Here is a 25482-nt window from a genome sequence, read left to right on the forward strand (position 1 = left end):
GACCGCCTTCGTGGCTCCGACACCGACGCCGACACCCCGCCAAAAACAACAGGTATCCCGTACCGCATTCAGTCTGGCCAACATTCCTCGACCTCAATAGTGCTCTCTCGGTCATTTTCTTTTAACCGGGCCTGCCGTGCTTCTTTGTCCTTACTTACTTTTGCAACGTAACAATATTTCCTTTTCCTATCTCCACTTATTATTAGCAGGCGAGTACAACGCAATGGCAGCTGAAGCGGCGAGCGTCTATCCTTCCCTGGAGAACCGTCCCGTTAAGGGCACGATCTGCTTGTTCGACGTCGATGGCACCCTGACACCTGCGAGACGAGTATGTCATACTTCCAAGCTTTTTCCCAGAGAAGCCCTCGTTTTGAGCTTCAATTCTTGGGAATATAGTGCTGTAGGAGCTAACGTTCTACTCTTCTAGACTGTCTCCCCCGAGATGCTGTCGCTTCTCTCGCAACTACGGCACAAATGCGCCATCGGCTTCGTCGGTTTCCTTCCTCTCTCTCATAATGCCTCACGTTCTAATGTCCTCTCTCCAGGTCGGCGGCTCGGATCTTGCGAAGCAGCAGGAGCAGCTCGGCACGGCCTCGATCCCTGTCACCTCCCTTTTCGACTTTTGCTTCGCTGAGAACGGCCTGACCGCGTACCGCATGGGCAAGCCCCTCTCCAGCAACAGCTTCATTCAATGGCTTGGTGAGGAGAAGTACCAGAACCTGGTCGATTTCTGCCTCAAGTACATTGCCAACTTGAAACTGCCCAAGAAGCGCGGCACCTTTGTTGAGTTCCGCAACGGAATGGTCAACATCAGCCCCATTGGCAGAAATGCGAGTGTTGAGGAGAGAAATGAGTTCGAAGCGTAAGTTCTAGTTGCTTTATACACTCCAGGAGTCTTCTTCCGTAAGTGTGCAGAGCGTGCTGATTGGGAGCTAGGTATGACAAGGTGCACAACATCAGAAGAGATATGGTGGAGGCGTTGAAGAAGGAGTTCCCTGACTATGGTCTCACGTAAGTTTTTGGCTTGCAATCTTCTGTACACTATACAGTGGTAGCGGCTTTTCCCTAATGGCTAACCCTCCGAATAGGTACTCCATCGGCGGCCAGATTTCCTTTGACGTCTTCCCCACTGGCTGGGATAAGACCTACTGCTTGCAGCACGTTGAGAACGAGAAGAACATTTCGGGTATCGAGTACAAGACCATCCATTTCTTCGGTGACAAGTCTTTCCCTGGTGGAAATGACTATGAGATTTTCTCCGACCCACGGACTGTGGGTCACGCAGTTAACGGTCCTGAGGACACCATGAAGCTGTTGAAGGAAATTTTCCAGCTATAGACGACACGAAGTTCTGAAGAACAAGTTTTGTCTAGTAGTTTGCTTGACAGATTCCCCGCTTGCAGTCAGATTCTGGACATAGAGAAACAATAGCGTAAATATCACAAGTTCGAAAATTAGATTTCTTCGTGACGACTGTACTTTTTATGAATAAAATCAACGAATAGTTTTTGCGAGTGAAGCGCTCCAGCGTACAAAACTCATACTAGGAACCTTAGGCAGCCAGGGGGACGCATCCAGATGCCTTAGGGCATCCGCATTCATGTGATTTGCCCGAACCGCCGCGGCGTGGCTGAGTCAGCCCGGTTTCCCGCATCGGGGATCGTCCCTGCCCGCCGTCATTGTCCGGATAGTGAGCTTCACCACGAATCTCTCGCAACTATAGGATAGTATGCTATCCATAATTCCACCCAACCTTCTCGGTCTATAAAGGCTTCCTCACATATACCAAAATGGCGCCTCCGAAGCAGGTCGTCGAAGTGCCACGGTTCCTCCCCGCTCGCCTGACCTGGAACAGTATTTCTCCCCGCACCACCATCGCTCCGCCTCAGGCCGCTGCCACTTCATCACAGCTTCAGAACAGGATAACGGGATCGAGTTCTCTGAGACGGCAGCTGCATAATTCGGCCTTTCACCCCCATTCCTCTACTCCTCTTTCATCCCTATCTCGCTACAGCAGCTCCGCGTTCCCGAACTCCCGTCGTCCGTCTACTTCGATCACTAACTCGTCCTCCCAACCCGCTGAGCCTCTCAGTAATCCTATCAGACATAATGGCGTCTACGTCACAGCCTTCAAGCCAGCACGACGCGCATTCCATGCCTCCGCCGTTCGACAGCGCGATCACCACTTCGACACGCTCAAGTTCGTTCAGCGGTTGAAGAAGGAAGGGTTCAGCGAGGAGCAGGCCGTCGCGATGATGCGGGTGCTGAACGATGTGATTCAGGAGTCGATTCAGAATCTGACCAGGACTATGGTTCTGAGGGAGGGTTAGTTCAGCCTGTCTTTTTCTTACCATTCAATCCCCCGAGTCCTCTGTCCTCCCTCCCTCCCTCTTATGCAGCGGTGTCTGTTACCGGTGCACCATGTGAAGCTGCGGGGTTGAACATCAAGTTTATAAAAGATCTAATGACCTTTGTTCTGTAGACTCGGAACGCTCCACCTACACGCAGAAAGTTGACTTCGCCAAACTCCGCTCCGAACTCCTCAACGCCGACTCGACCGAAGCGCAGCTGACTCGCTCCTCGCACGAGCGCATCTCCGCCGACCTAGCCAAGCTCAACTCCCGTCTCCGCGACGAGATCGGACGCACGCAGGCGTCGGTCCGGCTGGACCTGAATCTGGAGAAGGGCCGCATCCGTGAAGAGGCGAATGGCCAGGAGATGCGGATCAAGGAGACGGAGACGAGAATCGAGCAGGAGGTCGCGGGATTGAGGGAGCGCGTGGAGGCCGTCAAGTTCTCGACGCTGCAGTGGTTGATGTATGTTTTCCCATTGTTCATTGTCGTCGCCAAGTATGGTGGTATACTAACAAGTTCTAACAGGGGTGTTTGTACCGGTACCGCCGCTCTGATTCTCGGTGCCTGGCGTCTATTCATGTGAGAAGTGGGAGGTGTGCGATTTAATTTTTCTGGAAAAGCGGGCGTTTTATATTATATGCGAGTCGAGGAGTTTTGGAGTTCCTCGACGTCCAATCCTTAATTGCTCTTTTCTTTGTTTTGAAAGCCAATATGTTTATCCACGTCTTTTGGGAGTTAAGAGATGGGAAATTCGAGAGGATTTACTACCACGAGGCGGGTAGGCCGTGCAAATTCCTCTTTCTTTTTTTTTTCTTTGATAAAAGAAGTACATACAATTTTATGATTTTCGCTTGCGGATATGTACCTATTCTGAATCATTGAATTTCTTTTAAAGCGTACCTAGCTAGAAATCAGAATAGAAAATATAGTGATAAAAGGCTTGAACGTTTACAAGTAACCTACATCGAGAGTCTTCCAAATAGAGTTTCCTTTCCGGCCGCCGGCCAAGCTGCCTTCAGTATTTCCAGACATGCAATAAATGAGAGTAGCCCGCGCCGGGGAAAACAGATGTTTGAGTACGGCTTTCAACTTTTCCTGTTATTATCTATCCTTTCCAGCATGGTGATTAAAAGCAGAATAGCACCTTTTCTATTGTGGACCACGGAGACCCCCAGGTCCACGGGATATGCGTTGCGTTCCGTCACCGTGATGCAAAAGGTTCCTGGCACGCACCATTTGCCTCGGGGCTCTTCTCTTCCGGTTGTTCCTAATGTCTAGTCTAATCGTAGTTTGGAAGGGGGTTTTCTTTTGAAATTTCCCTAGACAAGAAAAAGAAAAAATATAATGATAATATCTCGGAATATTTCTTACTAGTTATTATCGTTGTCGCCATATCATCAAACATTGTCGTTGCGAAACCTATTTACAACTCCTAACCACCTAGTCCGTATAAGAAACATTCGACCGTTGAAATATGCAATCCTTACTCGGTTCAGTCTTCGGGTTCGGGCCTAAGAAGGAACTGCACAATCTCGAGGGTAGAGTCGCTGTTATTACGGGTGGGTCGCAGGGTATCGGGTCAGCTTGTTCCTTTCTTCAGCAGACAGGTGTTATGAAAATAGGACATAATGTGATGGAAATATGCTGATCTTTCTCTTGTGCAAATCTTGTAGATACGCGGTAGCCCGAGGATTCGTGGAGGCCAAAGCCAAAGTGATTCTGGTCAACCGCAGCTGGGACACGGGATCCGATGCCATCAGGGGCATTAAGAAGGATTTCGGTGTCGATGCTCAGGTGGAGTGGTATCATTGTGATCTTGGGAATCTGAAGGAGACGAGGGAGGTCTTTATGGGTATTCGCGAAAGGGAAAAGCGGCTGGATCTTGTTCGTCGCTGCATACCTAGCTGATTGGATGGGATCCCATCGTGGTGCTAACTTCTACAAAAGTTGGTCTTGGACGCAGGAATCAATGTCAACCGGTTTGCCCTCGACCATGACGGCATCGACTGTCACTTTGGGGTCAACTGGCTGGGCCACTTCTACGTGATCAACCTGCTCTATCCGCTCATGCGGAGAACCTCCAAGATGCCCGGTGCTCCAGCGCCCCGGATCATATTGGAATCGTCCGAGGCGCATCGGATGGCTCCGTCAACCAAATTCGACTCCATAGAGGATATCAACAACTCGAATCTGGGGCCGATGCAGCTGTATGCGCGGTCGAAGCTTGCGATGATCCTGGGTGTCAAGTACGGTCTGTTGGAGAGGGTGATCAAGCCAAATGGCGACAACATCTATGCGATTGCTGTTCATCCTGGAACGGTAAGCCAGTAGGGGTCGAATTGATATGCTTGCTGATAGTCTCCACAGGTTAATACCGCCATGCAGCAGCAGTGGAAAGAGGCCTATCCGGGGTTGATCGGTAAGGTGTTGACCAACGTCTCGTTAGCAGTTAGTCGCAGCCCGGAACAAGGTTCTTATAGTGCATTGTAAGTATACCGTCCGGGAGAACTGTTTCTTTTCAAGGATTTTTGGAGCTCATCTCTGCCGTCCAGGTATGCCGCAACAAGTCCTGAGATTGAGCAGAAAGGTTGGAATGGGGTATACTTGACGGACCCGGTACGTTATATACGAGATTTTATGCAGCAACATGTTGAGCATGCATGTATTGAGTCTTAACTTCGCCGTTTTTAGGGCCAACTTGGCAAGGAAAGTTCACAAGCCAGTGATCCGCAACTAGGGGCTGCGCTCTGGCACTTGAGCGAGAAGTTGGTCAAGGAAAAAGTTGGCGAAGATGCCTTTGAAGATTGGAATGCTTGAACGTCATATTGGGATCAACTGACATTATGGTACTCGTTATGATCTGCATTCTGGGGTATTCAAAAATGGAATATTAGGTACGCTGTATCATAACAATAGAAGAAACAGAGCTCCATACTGTATCATTGGTTAATTAATGATCGCGACTTGGATACATAGAAAGTGATAAAGTTGATAAACCACTTACTGTGTACTCTCATACTGTGTGCTGAGTAGTATCACGGATGGATGGAAGATCGGCACTATCCATGTTTAGCGCCGGATGAGATATCGCAGTCAGGGGAAGCCTCGCTGGTCCCGAAGTCTCCACGAGACAACGCATCCATCCCTTGCGTCACTTCTGTCCATGTCTTTCGAGCAGAAGGCAAATACACAGTACAACGATTCGAGAGGAGAGTATTTTCTGAATTGGGCGTATGAAAATCTCAATAGCAGGACGACGGGTTGTCATCAAGAGATAGGATACTACCTCTTAATCTTATCTCCGACTATCAGAACATCAACTACTGTCCCACAAGCGCCAATAGTAGGTGCTTAGCGTGCAGCTCTACTCACCAAAGGGGCACAATCCATGTTGTCCTGCTTAGAAGGAAGTAGTGTAGCTCTGTTTAGCGGGGCAGACCGTGCCGAATACTACCTTCTAAGGAAACATGAATCATGGCAGTGCTGAGGATGGAGCCGTATATATCACCCTCATCTGGCGTAAACGCCTTATTCTCACCCGGCTCCGCATTTCAGATACCAACCGGTGTTCGGACGTTCACTTTTCACGGCGTGCCTGACTCAGCTCGACTGCTGTGGTTAGCACTTGGGTCGCTCGTCGTCTTGCTTGCCTTGACAGCGGCTTCGCTGAGGTCCAGCCGCGGGGACTATCGCCAGGTGCATCGGCTGCTGTTTGCCAGACATTGCGATCCTGATCAAACATTGGGGTGCGAGAAGGTGGTTGGATGGGCAACGGAAAAGACTGGTACCCTTGATGGTGCGATTTTTGAATCGTCCTTCCGAGAGTCAAGGATCACAAGTCCTTGGCAGAGCGATAAGTACGGTTTTCGGACGGTAGGAACTGCAATCATGTTGCTTTTCGGATGCTATTTCCTCGCTTTGCTAGGATATTTCCCCACGGTTTTCTCCCTAGGGGACACTTCTGAGAATTTCCGCCGTCAGTGTCAGCTTGCCAATCCTACTGGACCCTTAGACGTCTTTCAAGTGTATCACCCTGTAGCTTTCAAACCAGAGAGCAATGGGTGCAACCAGGAACTCTTGTTGATGGAGCATGTGTTTGCGTTTAGTTATGGAAAACCGTTTATAGGTGGGTAGAGGAAATTCTATTCTCTTCCAATGATCTGCTAACATCTTTTAGGGAATTATGTACCACCTCAATGCGACTTTGACACGGTCAGAATAAATCTTACCGTTACCTCCAAAGGACGTCAATTTGACCGGCTGGCTCTCATGTTTCTGGGAGATATAGAAGTCTTCAGAACGTCAACAGCCGAGCCAACTTCCAATGGAATTGTCTGGACCTATATAAAGGAGATGTCACAGTACATTGCACTGTGGAAGAAACCTCAGAAACTTATATTCGATCTGGGAAATCTGATTGATGACACTTACACTGGCCCTTTCAATGTGACGCTCACTGCGTCCTTTTCTCAGCAGAAGAACGTAAAAGTGGCCGATGCCATTTTGCCAATTTCTGCCAGACGGTCAGCGAACAATTCGGCTAGCGCGTTCAATCTTCCCGCCGATAATGCATCTGTAGCTTACAGAATCCCAGCTACAGCTTGGCGTGCGATTGTATCGATTTCAGCATGCGGCCAGTCTGCGGAGGAGTTTTGGTGGTCTAATGTCTTCTCATCTGATACAAAAGCCTTCAGCGATACTGTCGGTGACCTTTACGGATACTCACCTTTCCGTGAAATACAGCTGCTGATTGATGGGACCCTCGCTGGGGTCGTCTGGCCATTCCCCATAATCTTCACTGGAGGAATAGCTCCTGGATTTTGGCGTCCAATCGTCGGTATCGATGCATTTGACCTGCGGGAACCGGAAATAGACATCACTCCATTCCTCCCAATTCTTACAGATGGCAAAGCGCACACGTTTGAAATAAAGGTTGTCGGCCTTGATGTCTCAGCGGACGGCACGGCCACACTCTCCAAGTCGGTCGGCTCCTACTGGGTCGTTACTGGGAAGATATTTCTCTACCTAGACGAAAGCGCCACCAATACCCCGGCCGGGGCGTCTGATGAGGGAGCCGTCCCCCATGTCATTGCACCAGAGCCCACATTTACAATCGCCCGAAATCTCGTTCACAGTCCATACAATAGTAGCGCGAACGAATCTCTTTCATACTCTGTCAAGGCTGAGAGGACGCTCACAGTTACATCCTCTCTCTTCTCATGGAATCAGACTCTGTCATACTCCAATTTTGGCTTGATCAGCAACCAAGGGACCAGCCAGTCAAACAGGCAGAACATTCTAGGTGAAACTAGATCTACAGAGATTGGTAGCGATGGTGCCTTGACTGACAGCCGTACCACCTTTGAATATCCACTCGCGGTCAACACGACTTACAGCACTACTGTTGGCGGGTTTTCCATCGACGCTTCGATGAGTCGCGGCCTTGATATCGACTCTAATGGAGGAGTTGGCATATCCACATTCACTCTCACTTCAGGACCTTCCAGTATGTCCACAAAGCAGTGGGGACAAGCGCATTTCTCTTCCGTTGCCGGTGGAGCTTTCTCCTCGGCAGACACGACGGACGACTTTAAAGAGACTTCTGGAGGTACGCCGTATAACAGATCTGTAAGGGCTACGGATGGAATAGTCGTCAGTGATACGGATAAGGAGTCTCAGGTTCCGTCTCGGTTGCTGACACCCCAGGAGGGCGACCAGCAGGTGTTGCCGGGAAGGCCCAGTGTGAAGAGTATATTGGGACGAGGACCAGGAATCTTAAACTTGTAACTGTTCTTTCGTTACGTTGACTCTGAGTGGCGGCTCATTTTGTGTTTATCTTTATGTCCTTCCTTCCCGTAATGCCTTGAATTCACCCTGTTTTAGAGCCATGACCGGATAACTCTTTTTAGTCTTCCGCGTAGATGCAGTAAAGGACGTCTCGGGCTGGCAATGGAGTCCATTTTCCTTTCTAACTCAATAACTGACATCTGCCACATCTCAACCTCCATCCCCCACGCTGCATACCTTTATTGAATCACACCAGAAGCTCTCCATTTTCATAGCCTGCCAGTCCTGCTATTGTCTGGTCTCACTTCTCTGTGGATTAGGTGTTGTGACTGACCTTGAAAATTTCCCGAGCTGAATTTCTTCGGCTGGGAGAGACCAGGTCAGACTCTTTTCGCTATCCCATTGTCCTTCTGTCATACTGTGCTGTTTCATTTTTCATTCGCTGTTCATTATAGGGTGACTTGTGAATGAGGTGACGCCTGAATATCTGAATTTCCCTTGATCACCTTATCTCAATTTTGTTTGGCTTGTCGATAAGGAAACGCCTACATATTTAAATTTCCTTTGATACCTCATCTGATTCTGCTGTGACTTGCAGATGGGGAAATCCCTGAATATCTTAATCCTCATTTGTCATCTCATCTCACTTTGGCTTGCTACGAGTCAAGGCCCGAATCTGCTTCTTTGCCTTGTCCTAATCTGGGTAGTCAACGGAACGACGCGTTAATCTGCTGGAATTTGCTGTTTATCCCACTCCCGCTCTATCTTGAACCTTCACTTAAAAATCAGTCTCGATCACCAGACTACCTTCTCTCCTTCATCCTTCACCTGTCACCTACTGCTCTCAGATCCCTCCAGCCACCTGGTCTATACTAATGTGCTATCCTTGCTTTTCAGTGTCTGTCTTATCTCTGCCAGTCAGCTAAACGGGGCTTCCAGGGCTAGGTCTGTTAGCTCTGTTGACATCCTGTGCTAGGCTTCTGCTTATACCGGCCAGATAAGCGTATCGGATTATCTAGGTTTCTTCAGCTAATCTTGCTTCGACGCACCCTTCTCTTCGACCCACTCTTCTCTTCTACGTGGAACCAGACCGATTTATCGTCCACGAACACCCTTTCAGATATTCAATATGGTGTATGATAAGGGAATCCGTCTTGGGTGGGCACTGTGTATACTGTGCCGACAACAAGCAAAGCCTGGGTGGCTCATCTTTGGTATGTTTGGTTTTACAAATTAACAACACCAACTGATCTAACTCATCTAGAAAAGGATCAAAGCACATATACAGTTCCTGCAATTCCTGGGCGCGAAGCCTATTGTGATCCTTGCTCGAGAAATCCGGAGCAACGCATCTGGGTTCACAAGTCATGCTACGATATCCTAGCGGACAGCTATGGATCCAAACAGAGGCCAACGTTCGCTGATTTTGAGAAGTTTGCAAACGTAACACAAGCGATGTATAAACCTTCAGAGAAAGAAAAAGAAGAGAGAAACCTTGCCTCTATTACGGAAGGGCTTTTCAGCAGTCATACAAGGCGGATTATTCAGGATTGCTTCAGGCAAGAATTGCTTTGACAGGTTGCCTCCCGAAATCCTCACCATTATTTTGCCGTTTGTCGGACCATGCTGGTACTTAATAGTACTTGGCGAAAGTCATCGGTTCTTGAACATGTAAGCAATAGCAGTGGAGATGTGCGCAAAATAAGCTTGTTAAGAGACATCTACATCACGAGAATTGAATACCAAGATATCTCCTACATATCAAGAATCAGCAATACCAAACTACCGTCTTAAGTCGGCTCGTGTGAATAACGACTGCACCTACCGCCATCTACTCAGAAGCTGATACTATCATCAGACCACATTTGAATACGCTGTATGCAGTTCTTGGATTCGGGGTCAGATCCATTACCTGACGACTCTCCGTGGCATAAAATTGTCGAAGCACAATACCCTTGCAACGGATGCGATGTTACTTGTGATGTAAGTTCCTCTTTCTATTTCGATGTCGTACTGTATAGTGTATACCTTCTAATTAGATAAAATCCAGACTATTCCTCCGAAGTGTTTGGATTCGATCATATTATCAATACAACCTATTTGCCAGAACCTGGAGTTCCCCCTATCCACCTAATATTCAGCCCTGGGACATGTTTTGCACCAAAAACACCAGACTACATTATGTGCAGTTTGCCCCTAGTATCAAAGGCCTTATTGTGTGCTGCTCACGCGGAAAGAACATTGGGATTCATCCGTTTTCGGGTATTTCAAAAAGCTTCAAGGAGTTTGTCAAGAAGATGAAGTAACATCCAAACGGCCCCCTTGTCTCTTGGATATTCTTCCCTATCAATGCTGGTGAATTCATGAAGGCCTGGGTTCGCCACTTCAAGAACCGCAAAGACGGCACATGCCACTTCGATAAAAACTCACCAGCACACATCTCCAGGCCTATGCTAGTTGTAAGTTGGACTGAGTTCTCATTTTCTTTCCAGGCTAATCCTTATAACTATAGCTTCAAACAAGTCGACTTCGAACGGTGACATTCGGCTGATACTACCCACCATCCCGTGTCCGGAATGAGATTTGTTTCCATCCACTCGTCAGGAGACACGAGGGCGTCATCTCAGGCTTATGTCACGATGGATTGGATCCCTGGTCGAGCTGCATTTTAAACTTTGGGGTCACATGCGATCCCCAGCACTCAAACAAGGGTGCCAAGCCAGACCTGGCACCTGACGACTCAAAGTTTCCTCCCCCTCTTCAAGACTGGGATTCAGAAACGGAAGCTTGGTTCATGACAAAGGCCCCACTAAAGGGTCTCGTCGAAGTGCGAATTTGTCGAAACAGAGAACGATCGCATCATCCCTGTATCGGACTCCTGTTGTACCGTGAAGATCAGTCGGTCGAAGCTCTCGGACAGTTCCGTTTGGATCAAGGAATTTCAGACAAAATCCCTGTGCCAATACGAATCCAAAAAAGGCCTTATTGCTGGAAAGGATTACATCGAGAACATTCAAGGTTCAATGCCATCTTACTTCGATATGGGAAAAGGCTGGCAGGAAATACCAGCCTCCGGAACAGTTTTTTGGTGGTCCGGTGAAATTGGTGACAGGATTGTTGGAAAAAATCCTGTTTGTGTCCTACTGGTATGCTTTGTCATTTCTATTATTATTAAGTTTTATAGGACATGCTATATCTGCTACCAATGCCAGCAACTAGATGCCTAGACACTTTTTGTGGTCGAGCTCAAAGGCTTTTTTCTTGGAATCTATAGAGTGACATTCAATATATTCTTGGTGTCTTGTCAAGTCGTTGATCCAAACATTGGAGTAAGATAGTCCATGTCCATACCTCTAGTATACTGTTAACGACATTCTCCCGGATAATAACCTACTCCTTACAATACCTTATATATTGTCCAGAGCTCTACCGCCATAAACATTTTTTGAGCTTCCACGGCGCGAGCAAAGTGCCGTCAGTAATGAGGCACACGACCCTGGATGGTACTTCAAAAGGTAATAATCACGAAGTCAACTGGTGGCCCCTCCGATTCCATCATTCGTGGTGCGATCTGCCTCGTGTCATAGCACGACACGTGTTTAACCAAATTCCAGCCGTCTCTGACCATAAGTACTCCGTAATCTATCTGCCGAAATTTTTGTGTTCAATATAGTAGAAGTCTTGATAGCAGTGAAAGGCAGCAATTCTCAGTCGTGTGAGCATGTCGCCACAGTCAGGGCATCGCTCTGTTTGGAGCACGGAGCACTCCGCACTCGGGCATTATTGGCCTGGGCTGCAGGGTCGGTGGGGACCGATCTGCGTTACAGTCACGTGACATTAGATAAGGTTAGCCTTAAGGCCAATAGCCGTGCCGTTGCCTCCCGTCCTCGATAGTAGTACTTCCCACCGACACCGTCAACGGCAAGACGCAGATTGAAGCACGGCATGGCGGTCGTGGAAGCGGAGGCCCTGTTGCCAGGTAAGTCTTTACCCTCTTTATCTATGTTATGATTTGGAGGAGTTTCCTGACTGTTCATGTCTCAGCTTACGCTGCTGGCCAGTTGGCCACCATGCTAGTGGAGGGTCAAGAACCCCATGCCGAGGGCCCTCCAAACAAGCGTCGCAAGCTGTCAGATGGGAATCCAGGTGTTGCGCAGGTTTCCTCTGTGCCTGGGTCAAGGAAGCCCGATGGATATGTTACTTTGGCCCGTCTTCTCCTGAACATTGTAAGTGCCTGATCTACTTCCAGCATTCACTGACATAGCAGGACTGACTTTTTCCTTTTGCAGAAGTGGGAAGGAGACCAACCAGGTGGCATATTGGCCACTGACAGCTCTGATGAATCTCATCCATCCGCTCCTGTCACACTGGAGACTTTGAAGCGCGCTGGCCCTCGGGACCGTGTCTACAAGGTGCAGTTTTCAGTACTGCCGATAAAGACACTTATATTCGAGGTTACACTTGATCTTTCCGAGTCAACAGACTTTGGCGCACATATGGAACTTGCGAGAGGATTGGTCTCTGCTGACAACTATCGGGGTCGGGGGTCTCTCCCTGCTGTCTGCCATCAGTCGACAATACATTACTTGTCTCGTAGGACGTTCCGACTGGAGACAAATATCATCTGGAAGGATTCACTGGACATTCCCAACAAGCTTCCTCGGGATGCGCACCAGATCCTTTGCAGATACCTGCCAGTCGGACTGCCAGAATATCAGTCCCAAGGGTATGTGGACCGTCGGAAAGCACGATATACATGGTCGCCTCGGGATTTCTACGACAACGTCCACGTCCCGGAGATTACACCTGATGCATCGGAGGACATAAAATGTGACTTGGTGAATTGCCGACTTTATCCCTTTCAGAACAGAGCGGTTAGATGGCTCCTTCAGAGAGAAGGGATGGAGCTTCGCCCCGATGGGAGAGTGGTCCCTAAAGAACAGACATCCTTTGAAAACCTGCCGGATTCATTCCATCAGTTTACCGATGCAGATGGACAACGTTGCTTTGTCAGTCATCTTTTTATGACTGTGGCAACCGATCTATCTGGCTGGTATGATGCAGGACAGCACCTCAAGGGTGGGATCCTGGCCGAAGAGATGGGACTCGGCAAGACGGTCGAGTTGATAAGCTTGATCTGTCTTAATCGACGGCCAATTAGTCGAGGGTCGGGGATTGATCGTGATGGCCTCAAGGAATCTGGCGCTACTTTGATCATCACTCCACCTGCCATTCTCGAACAGTGGAAGCAGGAAATCGAGTCTCACGCTCCTGCTCTCCGCGTCCTTCATTATACCGGAATGCAACGCCATGAGGAGATGTCGGATGCAGAACATGTTGAGATGATCGCTGACCACGATGTTGTACTCACCACATACAATGTCCTCTCGCGAGAAGTGCATTACTCTGGAGACGCCCCGAAGCGCAGTCTGCGCCACGAGAAGAAGTACGAACCAAGAAAGACACCTCTCGTCCAGATATCCTGGTGGCGCGTCTGTCTTGACGAGGCCCAGATGATCGAAAGTGGCGTCAGTAGTGCAGCTAGGGTCGCTCGTCTGATCCCCCGCATGAATGCCTGGGCTGTGACTGGCACTCCGCTCCGCAAGGATATTACAGACCTCTTTGGGCTTCTATTATTTCTTCATTACGAGCCATTTTGCAACTCCCAGCCTATTTGGACACGGTTGTACGAGGACTTTAAACCAGTGTTCAAGACCATCATTGGTAGGATAGCTCTTCGACATAGCAAAGATCGCATTCGCAACGAGCTACGTTTACCGCCTCAGAAACGGGTCGTCATCACAATTCCTTTTACGGCGGTTGAAGAACAGCATTACAGCCATCTGTATGAACAGATGTGTGAAGAGTGCGGCCTTGATGCTACAGGTGCACCTGTCCGTGATGACTGGGACCCCGATGACCCTGCTACAATCGAAAAGATGCGATACTGGCTGACAAGGCTTCGTCAGACTTGTCTCCACCCTGAAATAGCGGGAAGCAATCGTCGCGCTTTGGGCACTGGAAACGGTCCTTTGCGTTCCGTGGCTGAGGTGCTTGAGGTGATGATCGACCAGAATGATACGCTAATACGCAGTGAAGAACGCGCGCTTCTATTGTCCCAGATCCGACGTGGTCAGTTACTGGAAAACGCTCACCGCCGCCGCGAGGCTCTTGACATCTGGCAGAAAGCATTGGATCGCTCCAGTGAGATCGTTCAAGATTGTCGAGATCAGTTGCAAGCTGAGATCGAGCAACAGCGGATCGCTCGCGGGGTGTCTGTCGAGACCTCAAGCGACAAGGATGACGGCGAAGAAGCGGACAAGAACAGTCGCGTTGGCACGTATCGTCAGAGGCTTAGGGCTGCATTGGAAGTGCAGCATATCTGCAAGTTCTTCACCGCGAATGCGTACTATCAGATCAAGACGGACACCAACCTCACAGCACCTGACTCCGAGGAGTATAAGGCTCTTGAAAAATGCGAAGAGGATGCATATGAGGCTGCAAAATTGATCCGAAAGGAGATGCTGACTGACATCTCTCGGAAAGTTGGACGGTATATGAATTTGATACAGGAAAAGTCCAAAACGAAGTCATTCGTCCGTATTCCTAAAATGAAACCGCGGATCTACATCAGTGGGCTTGAGGGTCGCCGACTTCTCGAGAAATTTGAAGACTATTGCGAGGCCATGAATCAACATGCTGCCAAATATAACGAGTGGCGTGACGCAATGATCAAGTTACTTCTTCAGTCACTCATCGATCAAGAGGAAGGAGAGCTCGAGGGTAATGAATATGAGATATCGACCAAGCATCAGGAAGAGATGTACGTCTATATGGAAGCGCTGCGCGCCATGTTCGCTGATAGGCATGACGCCCTCACCGGTCAGAAAAACGTCCTCATTGCGCATGAAGTCAAGAGTGGCATCATCCAAGCGCAAAAAGGCGAGGGTCCTGCCCCCCAGCTTTACCTTTCGATGATGAATACTCGCAGCAAAATCAAGCCGGACCCTCAGCTTGGCTCTCTTCGTGGGATTATCAGCGAGCTGCGCAGCCTTGCTACGTCGCTTGAATGGCAGGAAAGCGGCGGGAGCTCTCGAGCCCGGGCTGAGCTTGAGATCGTTAACGAGGTCCTTAGCAATGCAAGTCAGATGGCCAGCGAACATACGAAGGTAATATCTAGCCTGGAGAGGGAAGTTGAGATGTTTCGCGATACGATGAACCAACGTCTCGAGTATTATCGTCAGCTGCAGCAGATTTCGGATACGGTCGCCCCCTATGACGAAGAGAGTGTTGGAAAGCCCCTCAACGAAGAACTCTTCGCTGCAAAGTTACAGAACGAGGCTACCATAGATGGAAGAATATCCGGCTTGAAAGCCAAGCGTCGTTATTTGATTCATTTGAGAGACGAATCAGGATCGGAGGAGAACGCAAGAACATGCGTTATCTGCCAGTCTTCGTTTGAAATTGGTGTCTTGACTGTATGCGGCCACAAATACTGCAAGGATTGCTTGCATCTGTGGTGGCAGCAACATCGGACATGCCCAACTTGCAAGAAGCGTTTAAAGGCCAACGACTTCCACCAGATAACGTATAAGCCCCAGGAGCTTCTCGTGCAGGAGGAAAAGACTCCAACGAAGCTCGAGTCTGAACGTTCTCTAAAGAACTCCATCTACTCCGATATCAGCTCGGGGGTGTTGAGAGAGATAAAGAATATTGACCTTGATGGCTCTTTCGGTACGAAGATCGATACCTTGGCGCGTCATATCATGTGGCTGCGTCAGCACGACCCCGGGGCGAAGTCGATTGTCTTTTCACAGTACAAGAACTTCCTGGGTGTTCTTGCAAGCGCATTTACGCGCTTCAGGATTGGGTTTAGCAGTGTTGACAGCAAGAACGGCATTGAAAAATTCAAGAGCGACCCTTCGGTATGTAACTCTTGCACTTCTTTGGTTGTTGATTCACTACTGACAATTGAGCAGGTTGAATGCTTTCTGCTTCATGCCAAGGCACACTCCTCTGGTCTAAACCTCGTGAATGCAACTCATGTCTTCCTCTGCGAGCCGCTCATCAATACTGCCATCGAGCTTCAAGCAATCGCGCGTGTGCATCGTATTGGACAATATCGTCCAACCACAGTCTGGATGTATCTTGTCTCAGACACGGTCGAGGAATCGATCTACGATATCTCCGTGTCTCGACGTCTAACACACATCGTACAGAAGGAAAAGGAAAAGGAAGCCCAGTCGCCAAGCCCCGGTCTTCATGACGGGACAACGGTCGAAAACATCACCGAGACGGCCATCGACTCTGCTAATTCTATGGAGATGCAAGATGCAACACTCGCCAAGCTGATGACGGGCGGTTCCACCGGGGGTGAACTCGTGAGGAAGGATGACCTGTGGCAATGTCTCTTCGGAAAGGCAAATCAAAATACGACTCTCAGAAATTCAGCGAACGCTGAACGTGAGGTTGGACGCTTTCTGAGAGGCGAAGCTGCCGAAGTAAGGAGGAGAGAAGCTGCTGCCATTCAGTGATATTTTATGCAAAATGTATTTGGGGCTATTTATGTTTATACAGGCGATTATACCACGGCGTTTAAATGGTCAAGGGATTTACAGCGGTCGCAGCAGGGTCACTAATCGTGATGGGATACAGAGGTTTAACGTGTTTTGCAAATACCCTACATATATTTGAATCTAGTTGTTACCATTTACTGTTAATTTAAGTAATGCTTATTGTTTCTCGGACTTCAGAGCAGTTAGTTACTTATCCTAGGTTCTTCTTAATTCCTTAATAGACGTATGTACTGGACCGATAGTTAGTTATCCTTCTCCACACGATGACTAATCAGCGATCCGCACTTCCAAGGCTGGTAAGCAGACCTCGGGTCGGGACCCTCCTAGGTAGTGTTTCCACTTCTGAGAGAGCTGAGGGCGTCGTCACCAACCACTGCCTAGAGGTGGCGTAGAAGGACACCGTTGCTGTCTCTACAGTCCATATCTTGCTTCGTCGATGGGTAGACACGATCGTTTTTACTTGTTGAACTATTTTGTGTCATAATGTCTGCGGACTCAACACCTGCGAGCTCCGAAGCTCGTGAGTTGAGTTTAATATCCAAGGTTGAGCTTAGAATCGCTCTGGCAGACACGGACACGAAGCTTCAATCTCTTCTACAGACATATCTGGCGCCTCTGTTGCTGAAGCTGGCATCCGAAAGCCTTGCGGTTCGCAACAAAGTAATCGCGGTTTGCCAGCACATCAACACGAGAATCAAGCCCCAGTCCATACAGCTCCCAGTTGCGACCCTGTTGAAGCAGTTTAAAGAACAGAAGTCGCAGCTCATCAGGCATTTCGATCTGCTCTATATCCAGCAGGGCATCGATCGCATCGATTCCGCAGCGCGGGTTGATCTTTTGCCCCCTTTGCTTCAGGGGATTTCTGAGATTGGAACGGTTTCCACCCAAGGCGCAAACATCTTTAACCTTGTTCTGAGACTCTTGCCGCTTTTGAAGTTGCCTCAAAAGGGCAGCCCAGAGGATGCAGAGCTCAGGACTAAACTTGGTCTTTCTGCCCAAGACGTGGGATTTTTGTCATCTTGGTTTGGGAAGTTGCTCCTCCTATCGCCAGGGGACAAAGACGCGAAGACGTGTCCGGGCCTCACACCACAGGAATATACCTTTCTGAACAAAGGGGCCTCCCCGAGCGAGACGTGGAACCCGTCTGCTACTGGTGGATTAAATCTGACGGAGACGAAAGTTGCAGTCACAAAGTTTCTCGCCAGCGGGGCCTTTACCGATTCTGAGAGATTTTTGCCAGCCGTGATTGCTTCCGCGGATACAAACTCTCGTCTGTCTGACATCGGTGAGGACATTCTGAAACGCTTCAGCCCAGATCTTGAGAATCCCGATGTGGTACAACAACTGTACAAGCTCTATTTCGGGACAGAGGGGATCGACGGCGCACCACCTGCGCGACCTCCTCTCCAAGTAAAGATTCTGGCCTTTCTGGGAAAATCAGTGATAGCCACTATGGACACGGCCCGAATCATTCAGTTACTTGAGAAGGGTTTATTTTCAGATGCGGCCAAGTCCGCTCAGGGATTACAGGCGTCTAAACTGAGGACCCAAATATTTACGTTCACAACATGGGTTGCGCGTATGGGCTCTCCTTCTGACTTGAAGGTTATCGCGCCAAAAGCAATACTAGGCTTGAAGGAGTTCGTTCAATCTCAGGGATGGCCGAATCCGGCAGTCAGCGGCCAGAAGTTGTCCCCAGCCGACCTTGGTTTGCGGAGCCTTGCCTACGAGAGCATAGGGATATTGGCTCCTAAAGTTGACAGCAAAGTGCGCGCAGATACCGAGAACCGATTTGAGATTGACCTAGTAAAATGGCTGTTCACGTCATTGAGCTCCGACGCCTCGAGCTCTGAAATATTTGTTAGCATTGAGCAAGCCCTAGGCAGTATTCTGAACTCGTTTGCGAACTACCCGGATGAGGAGTTTCAGAAAGAGCTGCGTCCTTTTCTCGTCCATCACATGGGTAACCGGCCAGGTGAGGATGACTCTTTTACCGGTTACAAGGCTGTTAGAAGTACCCGATTCGTCGCCCTGCGGTTTGCCAACAGGTGTCTGCCCTACAGAGATGTTGTAGCGCGTTGGATCGATCTAATGGCTATTGGAGGTGGGCAAGATAGGGAACGAGAGATTGTCGAAGAAGGCAAAAGGGGGCTTCATCCATATTGGTACCGGATGCTCAATCCAAGAAGTCATGGGACCTGGACGGCTTCTTCGACGATGGAACTAGATGATCCACGTTACACCTTTCCACGCTTCCAAGACCTAACATATTTCTTGTTTGGTCCATCGGATGAGGCTGAGGACCCAGGGGTTGGGCAGCTGACAGGCTCGAAACGGTTTTCAGCACCTTTCATTGGTGCGTTCGCACCATCGATTGCATTTCTTCGTAACATTCTCCTCTGGGAAGCAGTCTCGAAATCCGGGATACCCCTGGGGATTGAGCAGGACTGGGAGTACCAACTTGACGCGTTGCTGTCATCCAACGAAACAGCACGGTTCGCACTGAAACAACATATCCAGAACTCTGACCACAGAGCTATTCTTGCCTTTCTGGGGTCGTCATTGGACGGTCTTCTATGGAAAAATGGCGAAGGATTGGACCAATGTGGTGTTCACTTCGTTGAGGTGTGCTCGTTGACCTCAAATAATTTGCTCAACGCGCTTGCCGTACGAGCGCCGTCATTGAAGGACTCTGTGTTTTCCAACAATCGTACAACGCAGCGCATGGCCGCGCGAGCTTTTGGGATCCTGGCCTCTCATATTTCACTCCCGGAAGGTAACCTTCGAGACGCAATGGCAGACCTGACACAACGTATCATGGCCTGGAAAGATGCCATTGGTCAGGTTGCAAATCAGGTTCGAGGAGCCCTTCTTGCAATGGCGTATCTCCTGAGCAGGCTTGCATTCCGCAGAAGACTTCAGACGATCCCGGAGACACAGATCAAGGAATTTACGGAGATCGTATTCGATATACTTGAGAATGCACGCGATTCCGAGCTTCGAGAAGCCGCACAAGTAGCAGTTGGTCAGTTCAGTCTCTCTGGAATCTTATCCCTAGAGACGCTCCCCGGAGTTGGTAGTTGGAAGATTGTCAGGGGTAAGCTACTGCAGGACGCGAAGAAAGAGAATGAAACCTCGATATCCACACTGGGTCGATTCTCGTTAATATTCCCAAAGGGGAATGATGATGCCGCTGCGTTCACTGAGCTGCTGGACTCCATCTATGATCTGCATGAGATACGCAGTCCGGAGGTCCAATTCGCTGTTGGTGCGTCGTTAAGCGTAGCTGCAGCCGGTTGGGAGTCCAAGTCACTAGTAGGGGAGTTCGACGTGGATGAAGAGCCACCAAAATCCGACATCTCCACCGTGATACTCGCGACTATGGCCGATAAGATTATAGCCGGCTGTGGGGCATCCAAACCATCGCTCAGAAAGGCATCGGCGATCTGGCTGCTGTGCCTGGTTAAAGACTGTGGTCACATGCGGGAAATCCAGGATCGGCTGCGCAAATGCCAGGCAGCATTCACGCGTCTGCTGGCCGACCGTGATGAAGTGGTGCAGGAATCTGGTTCCAGGGGTCTCAGCCTTGTGTACGAAATTGGTGACCAGGATCTGAAAGATGATCTCGTGCGCGATTTGGTGCGCTCGTTTACTGGAAATGGCTCTAACCTTGGAGGTGGAAGAGTCAGTGCTGATACCGAACTCTTCGAGCCTGGAGCGTTGCCCACTGGTGAAGGGTCTTCGGTCACCACGTACAAAGATATCATGAACCTTGCATCCGAGGTCGGTGATCCTAGTTTGGTCTACCGTTTCATGACATTGGCATCAAACAACGCCATCTGGTCTAGCCGTGCCGCATTCGGCAGGTTTGGCCTCAGCAACGTTCTGTCCGACTCGAGCGTCAATGGGTATTTGGCACGGAACCCTAAGCTTTACCAGAAATTGTACCGCTACCGATTTGACCCAAACCCAAATGTCCAGAGATCGATGAACGACATCTGGCAGGCGCTGGTGAAAGACTCCAATGCGGTGATAGATGTCCACTTTGATGAAATTATGGAGGACCTCCTTAAAAGCATCATGGCGGGTAGAGAATGGCGAGTCCGACAAGCTAGTTGCGCTGCGATCGCGGATCTTATCCAAGGCCGTCCACTGGAGAAGTACGACAAATATATGAACGAGATACTTACAAAGGCGTTTAAAGTTATGGACGATATCAAAGAGACGGTACGAGCGGCGGCTCTCAGGCTCTGTCAGACTATCATCAACATGGTTATCCGTCACCTAGAAACCGGAGAGGCTGGCTCCAAACGAGCAAAGGCGATGCTAGGACATGTCGTTCCCTTCTTACTCGGCCATGAAGGAATGGAGTCCAGTGCACAGGAAGTTCAGGCGTACGCGGTCGCCACTCTGATACAAATTTCCAAGAAGAGTCCGGCCGTAGTCCTACGTCCTTTCGTGCCTCAGATACTAGAGAAATTCTTGGGATCTCTAAGTTCTCTGGAGCCGCAGGCCGTAAACTATATCCATCTTAATGCTGACAAGTACGGTTTGACCGGCCAGGATATAGACAAGATGAGACTCTCTAGTATCCGCATGTCTCCCATGACGGAGGTGATCGAGCGGTATCTTCTAGACAGTCTTGACGAGGCCAGCATGAAGGAGGTTGCAGTAAGGCTCGAAGAAGTGCTTCGTTCTGCCGTGGGACTGCCTTCCAAGGTTGGCTGCAGCCGGGTCCTCGTCATCTTGAGCATGAAAACGATTCTCTTTCAGCCTTATGCGGATCGTTTTATCCAGTTGCTCAAAAAGTACGTTCTTGACCGCAACGATACCGTTAGTGCGTCATACAGCACATCCATTGGTTACCTCATACGGCTAGCTACAGATGATCGGGTCTTGGACACGATAGAGTTCTCAAAGTCCCTGTACTTCCAGGCGGAGGAAGTCTCTCATCGAGCGATATCAGCAGAGATTCTGTACTCCACCTCGAAATTGTCGAATGATCGCTTCTCCGCCTTTGCAGCTGCCTCGTTACCATTCGTCTTCGTCGCGAAACACGACACGGATGATCAGGTAAAAGAGGTCTTTGAGAAGACGTGGCAAGACAACGTGGGCGGGTCTCGTGCGATATCCTTGTACTTGAAAGAGATCCTAGGTCTCATTACAGAGCATCTGGATTCCCCGCGCTGGGCGATCAAGCACACCGCAGCGCTTGCGATCGCAGACACGATTACGTCTCTGGACAAGGATATTAACCTCGCCACCGGGGGTCTAATATGGCCTGTCTTGGAGAAGGCATTGGCTGGAAAGACGTGGAATGGTAAGGAAATTGTGGTCAAGGCGTTCGTGAGATTTACTCGCCATGCCAAGATAGTCTGGCAAGAAAGGAAGCCTATTGGAGAACAGATGAGAGTAGGACTATCCCCCTATATCACTTTATGCCTACCAGGTGGCTAACCAAATCTCATCAAGACAATTGCATTGAGGGAAGCAAAGCGAAATAATCCTGCATATCGTCCAAATGCTCTAAACGCACTCGGAGAATTTGCAGAAATCCGAGAAGACCTTGATCTCATGCCCGACGCCTTGAATATTGTGCTCCCAGTGGTGCGAGATGTTACTGAAGACCAGGGAGATAAGATGGACATAGATTCAAGCAACGTCAAAAAGGCAAGGTAAGTCAGCTGCCCGCCTTAAGTTGTGGAGAATAAAGGCTAAGGAAAGGAATGTAACTTCAGCGTCGACGATACCCTGGCAGCTTGTGTAAATTGTCTTCTGCGGTGCTTCAACGCTGCAGTTCTAGTGCCGACAAGAGGTAAGCCAATCGAAACAGGGACGTTTGGACTACGACGCTAACTCGAGACACAGCACTGAAGGACTACCTCTCAGAGATGACGCCCATAATCGAAGATGCTCTGAGGCATGGTGGCAAGACAGTTCAAGCTACGTTGTATGAGGGGCTAAAGGCACTCTTTGATAAGTTGGATGAGAGGCTCTCAAGAATAGACGACAGGGACATGGATCCAAGTCAGCTGGAAGCGTCTTTGGTGGCCCTAGCGGACAGATTACTATTCCGAGAAGTCGATCTGCCCCTGGAGACGATCCGAACCAAACGGGCACAGGCAACGGCTGGATATATAACGGTCTGCCAGCGGGTCAAATTCAGAGTGCCCGAGACGCCACGGCAGCGGATCGTAGCTTGGCTCGGGCAGGAGAGATCTGGACCCGTGCAGCGCATCCTCAGCCAGGCTCTCGGGAAGCTTGACGGCTGATCATGTCTGTATTCCACGTGGCAGATCGGCAGTAAGGATAGCATACGGAGTGTTGTTTGTCCCTACCTTCTTCTCAGGACCACATGATAATGTGGGCAACAGCCCAGGTCCGCGGGGACAACTTCCAGTTGAGGGCTAGGAAATGAGCGAGCGGCGTTGGGTTCCACACCAGACGTCCAACGCGATCGCCTGCAGAAAGGGCCTGTGTCGAAGACAGATTTCGGCACTGCTCGCCCCGCGCAGACAGCGTTGCGGCTGACAGGGTGGGAGTGCCTGGAACGTCATCCAGGCTACGTTCCAGACCGTCGGGAGGCGCTCTCTCCATCCAGACAGCCGGAGGCGCATCGCACGTTACTCACCAGATATGGAAATCGGTATCGGTAAAATCGCTAAATAGAGCATACATGGTACTAGTAAAAACGGTTCGATAGGTATGTCAGAGCACAGGACTCGGAAGACTTCCCGATATGCAGCACCGTGTGTTCGTCCAAGGGTAAAAGGGAAAAGCTGTACCTGTCCGGGAGTAGCCGTAATCCCTAGTAGGTTGTCCGGGCGGAGACCCCGAAGGCTGCACCTTGCCCGTATGAACTCCCAGTGTCCTACGCGGCTACGCCGTACGGCACACAGCACTACTGCGTACTCCGAAAACGATTCCCCCCTTCAGACGACGTGACAGCTGACCAGCAAAGATCGTGACCGGCGACGCTAAGACCAGACAGCAGCCCATGCTACAGACAAGATCGGGCTCGGGTGTGCACGCCGCACAGAGGACAGTCTTCGACCCTTGGTCGACGCTGGGCCCGCCAACAGATTCGTCCCAATCCCGTTCCTATCACACTGCTGTCATCTCCGCACGACACTCCGAACTCCATCCGGGTTCCGTCGTCTCCCTTCGTTGGGCAGATAATCATTCGATGGACTCCGTTCCGGATCGCGCGAGGTGACGGCCATGGTCCATCAGGTCTGCGTGGCTGGCTGTCTTGGCACCATCGACCGTTACTGCATTGGAATAGCAGGTCAGTTAGTGCTGAACTCTCCAAATGACATCGGCCCTGGGTTTCTATAATTATTATTGGCTTTCGGAAAGCGCTACCGGTCGTCGACACTCGAGGAGCGCAAAAAGGAATGTTATGGTGATGCATCCTGTGTGCAGATCTGGCATCGACTTGGGGTATCTCCAGAGCGGCAACATCCGCCAGACTGCCATAAATGAAGCCAGCGGGCATTTATTTTGAGCCTCTTAACGACATTTTTCCCAGCTCTCGGGGGCGAATATGCTGAGTTCCGCGGTTCTCTGGTGAGGTTTCAGCCAGGACCAGAACATCCGCGGGAGTCCAAAGACATTCCGGCCGACGGTCCACCCGCTGTCATTGGCACGCCTATCCTCTTCGTTTTCTCCTGCAGAAAGTGGAAGGGGACTTATCCACGATACGGCATAGTTCTTCTGTGCCCCCTTGGCCTCGAGGCTCGCACCCTGACTGTGCCATCCCCACAAACGTGGTTGAACCCGTGATGGGGTGGTGGTGCCTTGTAGGTCCCTGGGCGCTCTCACGGGTGTCTCTTCTCAGCGGATGGACCTTCAAACTTCCTCCGCTCTCGACGGCCCCTCTTAGGCTATGTTAGGACACGCGGAGATGGCGCCCGGAGCCCCAACCTTGTCGAGAGCTGTAGCCCTGTCTCTATGACGGACTGCCTGATGGGCTGCTGGGAAGTACACCGGACGTGGTAGAGGCTTTCTGCTCGCTCGTCTCCGCGTCCATGGGGCACCTGGAAAAGCTCTGGACCGCCTCCCATGAGGTACAGCTGGTGATCTATCAGGCTAAGTAACTATGGTATTCGGCCGACCGGCCGTGGCTTCGTCCCTCTTGCATCTGTTCCAGGACCCCGTCTTAGTTTCTGCCTTCGTCAAGCACATGGTTGGCAGACGTGGCTAGATTAATGCTGGATAGTCTCAGGCTACAATCTTTCTACTCTTCCACCTCTTATTTCCAGAGGAACGGTCTGCAAATCGCTCACAGTCAGATAGTACCAGCTGCTTCAATCCCACTGCATAGCTTTTACTCCCCGAAGTCCCGCCACCTCAGGTAGGCCAGGCTCTGAACGATGTGTCAATCACGATATGACTATTCCTCGTACTCCAAGCATCTTCTGCCCGGAGTATGAGTCTACCGGCTAGCATCCACTCCCACGGAAAAAATTTGATGCCATTGTTGTTTTCCCCGCCCGCGTGCTCTGCTGATCCTTTTACAATTGCTATCTCAAGTATATCGGGCTTTTATTCATCTGTCGCGTAGACGCTTTCGAGACGTCCCTCCTTCGACGTCACACCTTTCTAAGACCTGTATCACCCTCTGGTCACCTCTCGAGCATTGACTCCTGGTGGCTCTGAAGGAGAAGGACAAGACTGAACCGCGGGAGTGTGACTGCTTGGGGGTGTCAGATCCTGGTAGAGAGCCTCTTCCCTAGGTTCCCCTGGGATTGTCACCAAACCAT

At 50.0% G+C, this 25482-nt stretch overlaps 6 protein-coding genes across 6 annotated transcripts; all 6 read left to right on the forward strand.

The window, feature by feature from the left end:
* Positions 1 to 223: 223 nt before the first annotated feature.
* Positions 224 to 1338, forward strand: VTN00DRAFT_8539 (uncharacterized protein; the record flags this gene model as incomplete). Its single annotated transcript, XM_069435404.1, has 5 exons — positions 224 to 328; positions 428 to 490; positions 546 to 862; positions 937 to 1011; positions 1089 to 1338. 5 exons carry the CDS (start codon positions 224 to 226, stop codon positions 1336 to 1338), a joined length of 810 nt encoding a protein of 269 aa, XP_069285354.1.
* Positions 1339 to 1790: 452 nt separating this feature from the next.
* VTN00DRAFT_8540 (uncharacterized protein) lies at positions 1791 to 2937 on the forward strand (the record flags this gene model as incomplete). The annotated part of the gene is made up of 3 exons (XM_069435406.1): positions 1791 to 2325; positions 2483 to 2816; positions 2880 to 2937. 3 exons carry the CDS (start codon positions 1791 to 1793, stop codon positions 2935 to 2937), a joined length of 927 nt encoding a protein of 308 aa, XP_069285355.1.
* Positions 2938 to 3828: 891 nt separating this feature from the next.
* On the forward strand, positions 3829 to 5171 carry VTN00DRAFT_8541 (uncharacterized protein; the record flags this gene model as incomplete). Its single annotated transcript, XM_069435407.1, has 6 exons — positions 3829 to 3932; positions 4028 to 4238; positions 4302 to 4673; positions 4722 to 4840; positions 4907 to 4970; positions 5046 to 5171. 6 exons carry the CDS (start codon positions 3829 to 3831, stop codon positions 5169 to 5171), a joined length of 996 nt encoding a protein of 331 aa, XP_069285356.1.
* A 657-nt stretch (positions 5172 to 5828) lies between these two features.
* Positions 5829 to 8141, forward strand: VTN00DRAFT_8542 (uncharacterized protein; the record flags this gene model as incomplete). The annotated part of the gene is made up of 2 exons (XM_069435408.1): positions 5829 to 6480; positions 6532 to 8141. 2 exons carry the CDS (start codon positions 5829 to 5831, stop codon positions 8139 to 8141), a joined length of 2262 nt encoding a protein of 753 aa, XP_069285357.1.
* Positions 8142 to 12086: 3945 nt separating this feature from the next.
* Positions 12087 to 16675, forward strand: VTN00DRAFT_8543 (uncharacterized protein; the record flags this gene model as incomplete). The annotated part of the gene is made up of 4 exons (XM_069435409.1): positions 12087 to 12120; positions 12186 to 12367; positions 12431 to 16066; positions 16121 to 16675. 4 exons carry the CDS (start codon positions 12087 to 12089, stop codon positions 16673 to 16675), a joined length of 4407 nt encoding a protein of 1468 aa, XP_069285358.1.
* Positions 16676 to 17200: 525 nt separating this feature from the next.
* On the forward strand, positions 17201 to 22989 carry VTN00DRAFT_8544 (uncharacterized protein; the record flags this gene model as incomplete). The annotated part of the gene is made up of 4 exons (XM_069435410.1): positions 17201 to 22129; positions 22190 to 22392; positions 22456 to 22532; positions 22586 to 22989. 4 exons carry the CDS (start codon positions 17201 to 17203, stop codon positions 22987 to 22989), a joined length of 5613 nt encoding a protein of 1870 aa, XP_069285359.1.
* Between the last annotated feature and the right edge of the window lie 2493 nt (positions 22990 to 25482).

This window comes from Thermoascus crustaceus (genome assembly GCF_041956765.1).
Source record: "Thermoascus crustaceus strain CBS 181.67 unplaced genomic scaffold VTN00scaffold_6, whole genome shotgun sequence".
Lineage (NCBI taxonomy): Eukaryota > Fungi > Ascomycota > Eurotiomycetes > Eurotiales > Thermoascaceae > Thermoascus > Thermoascus crustaceus.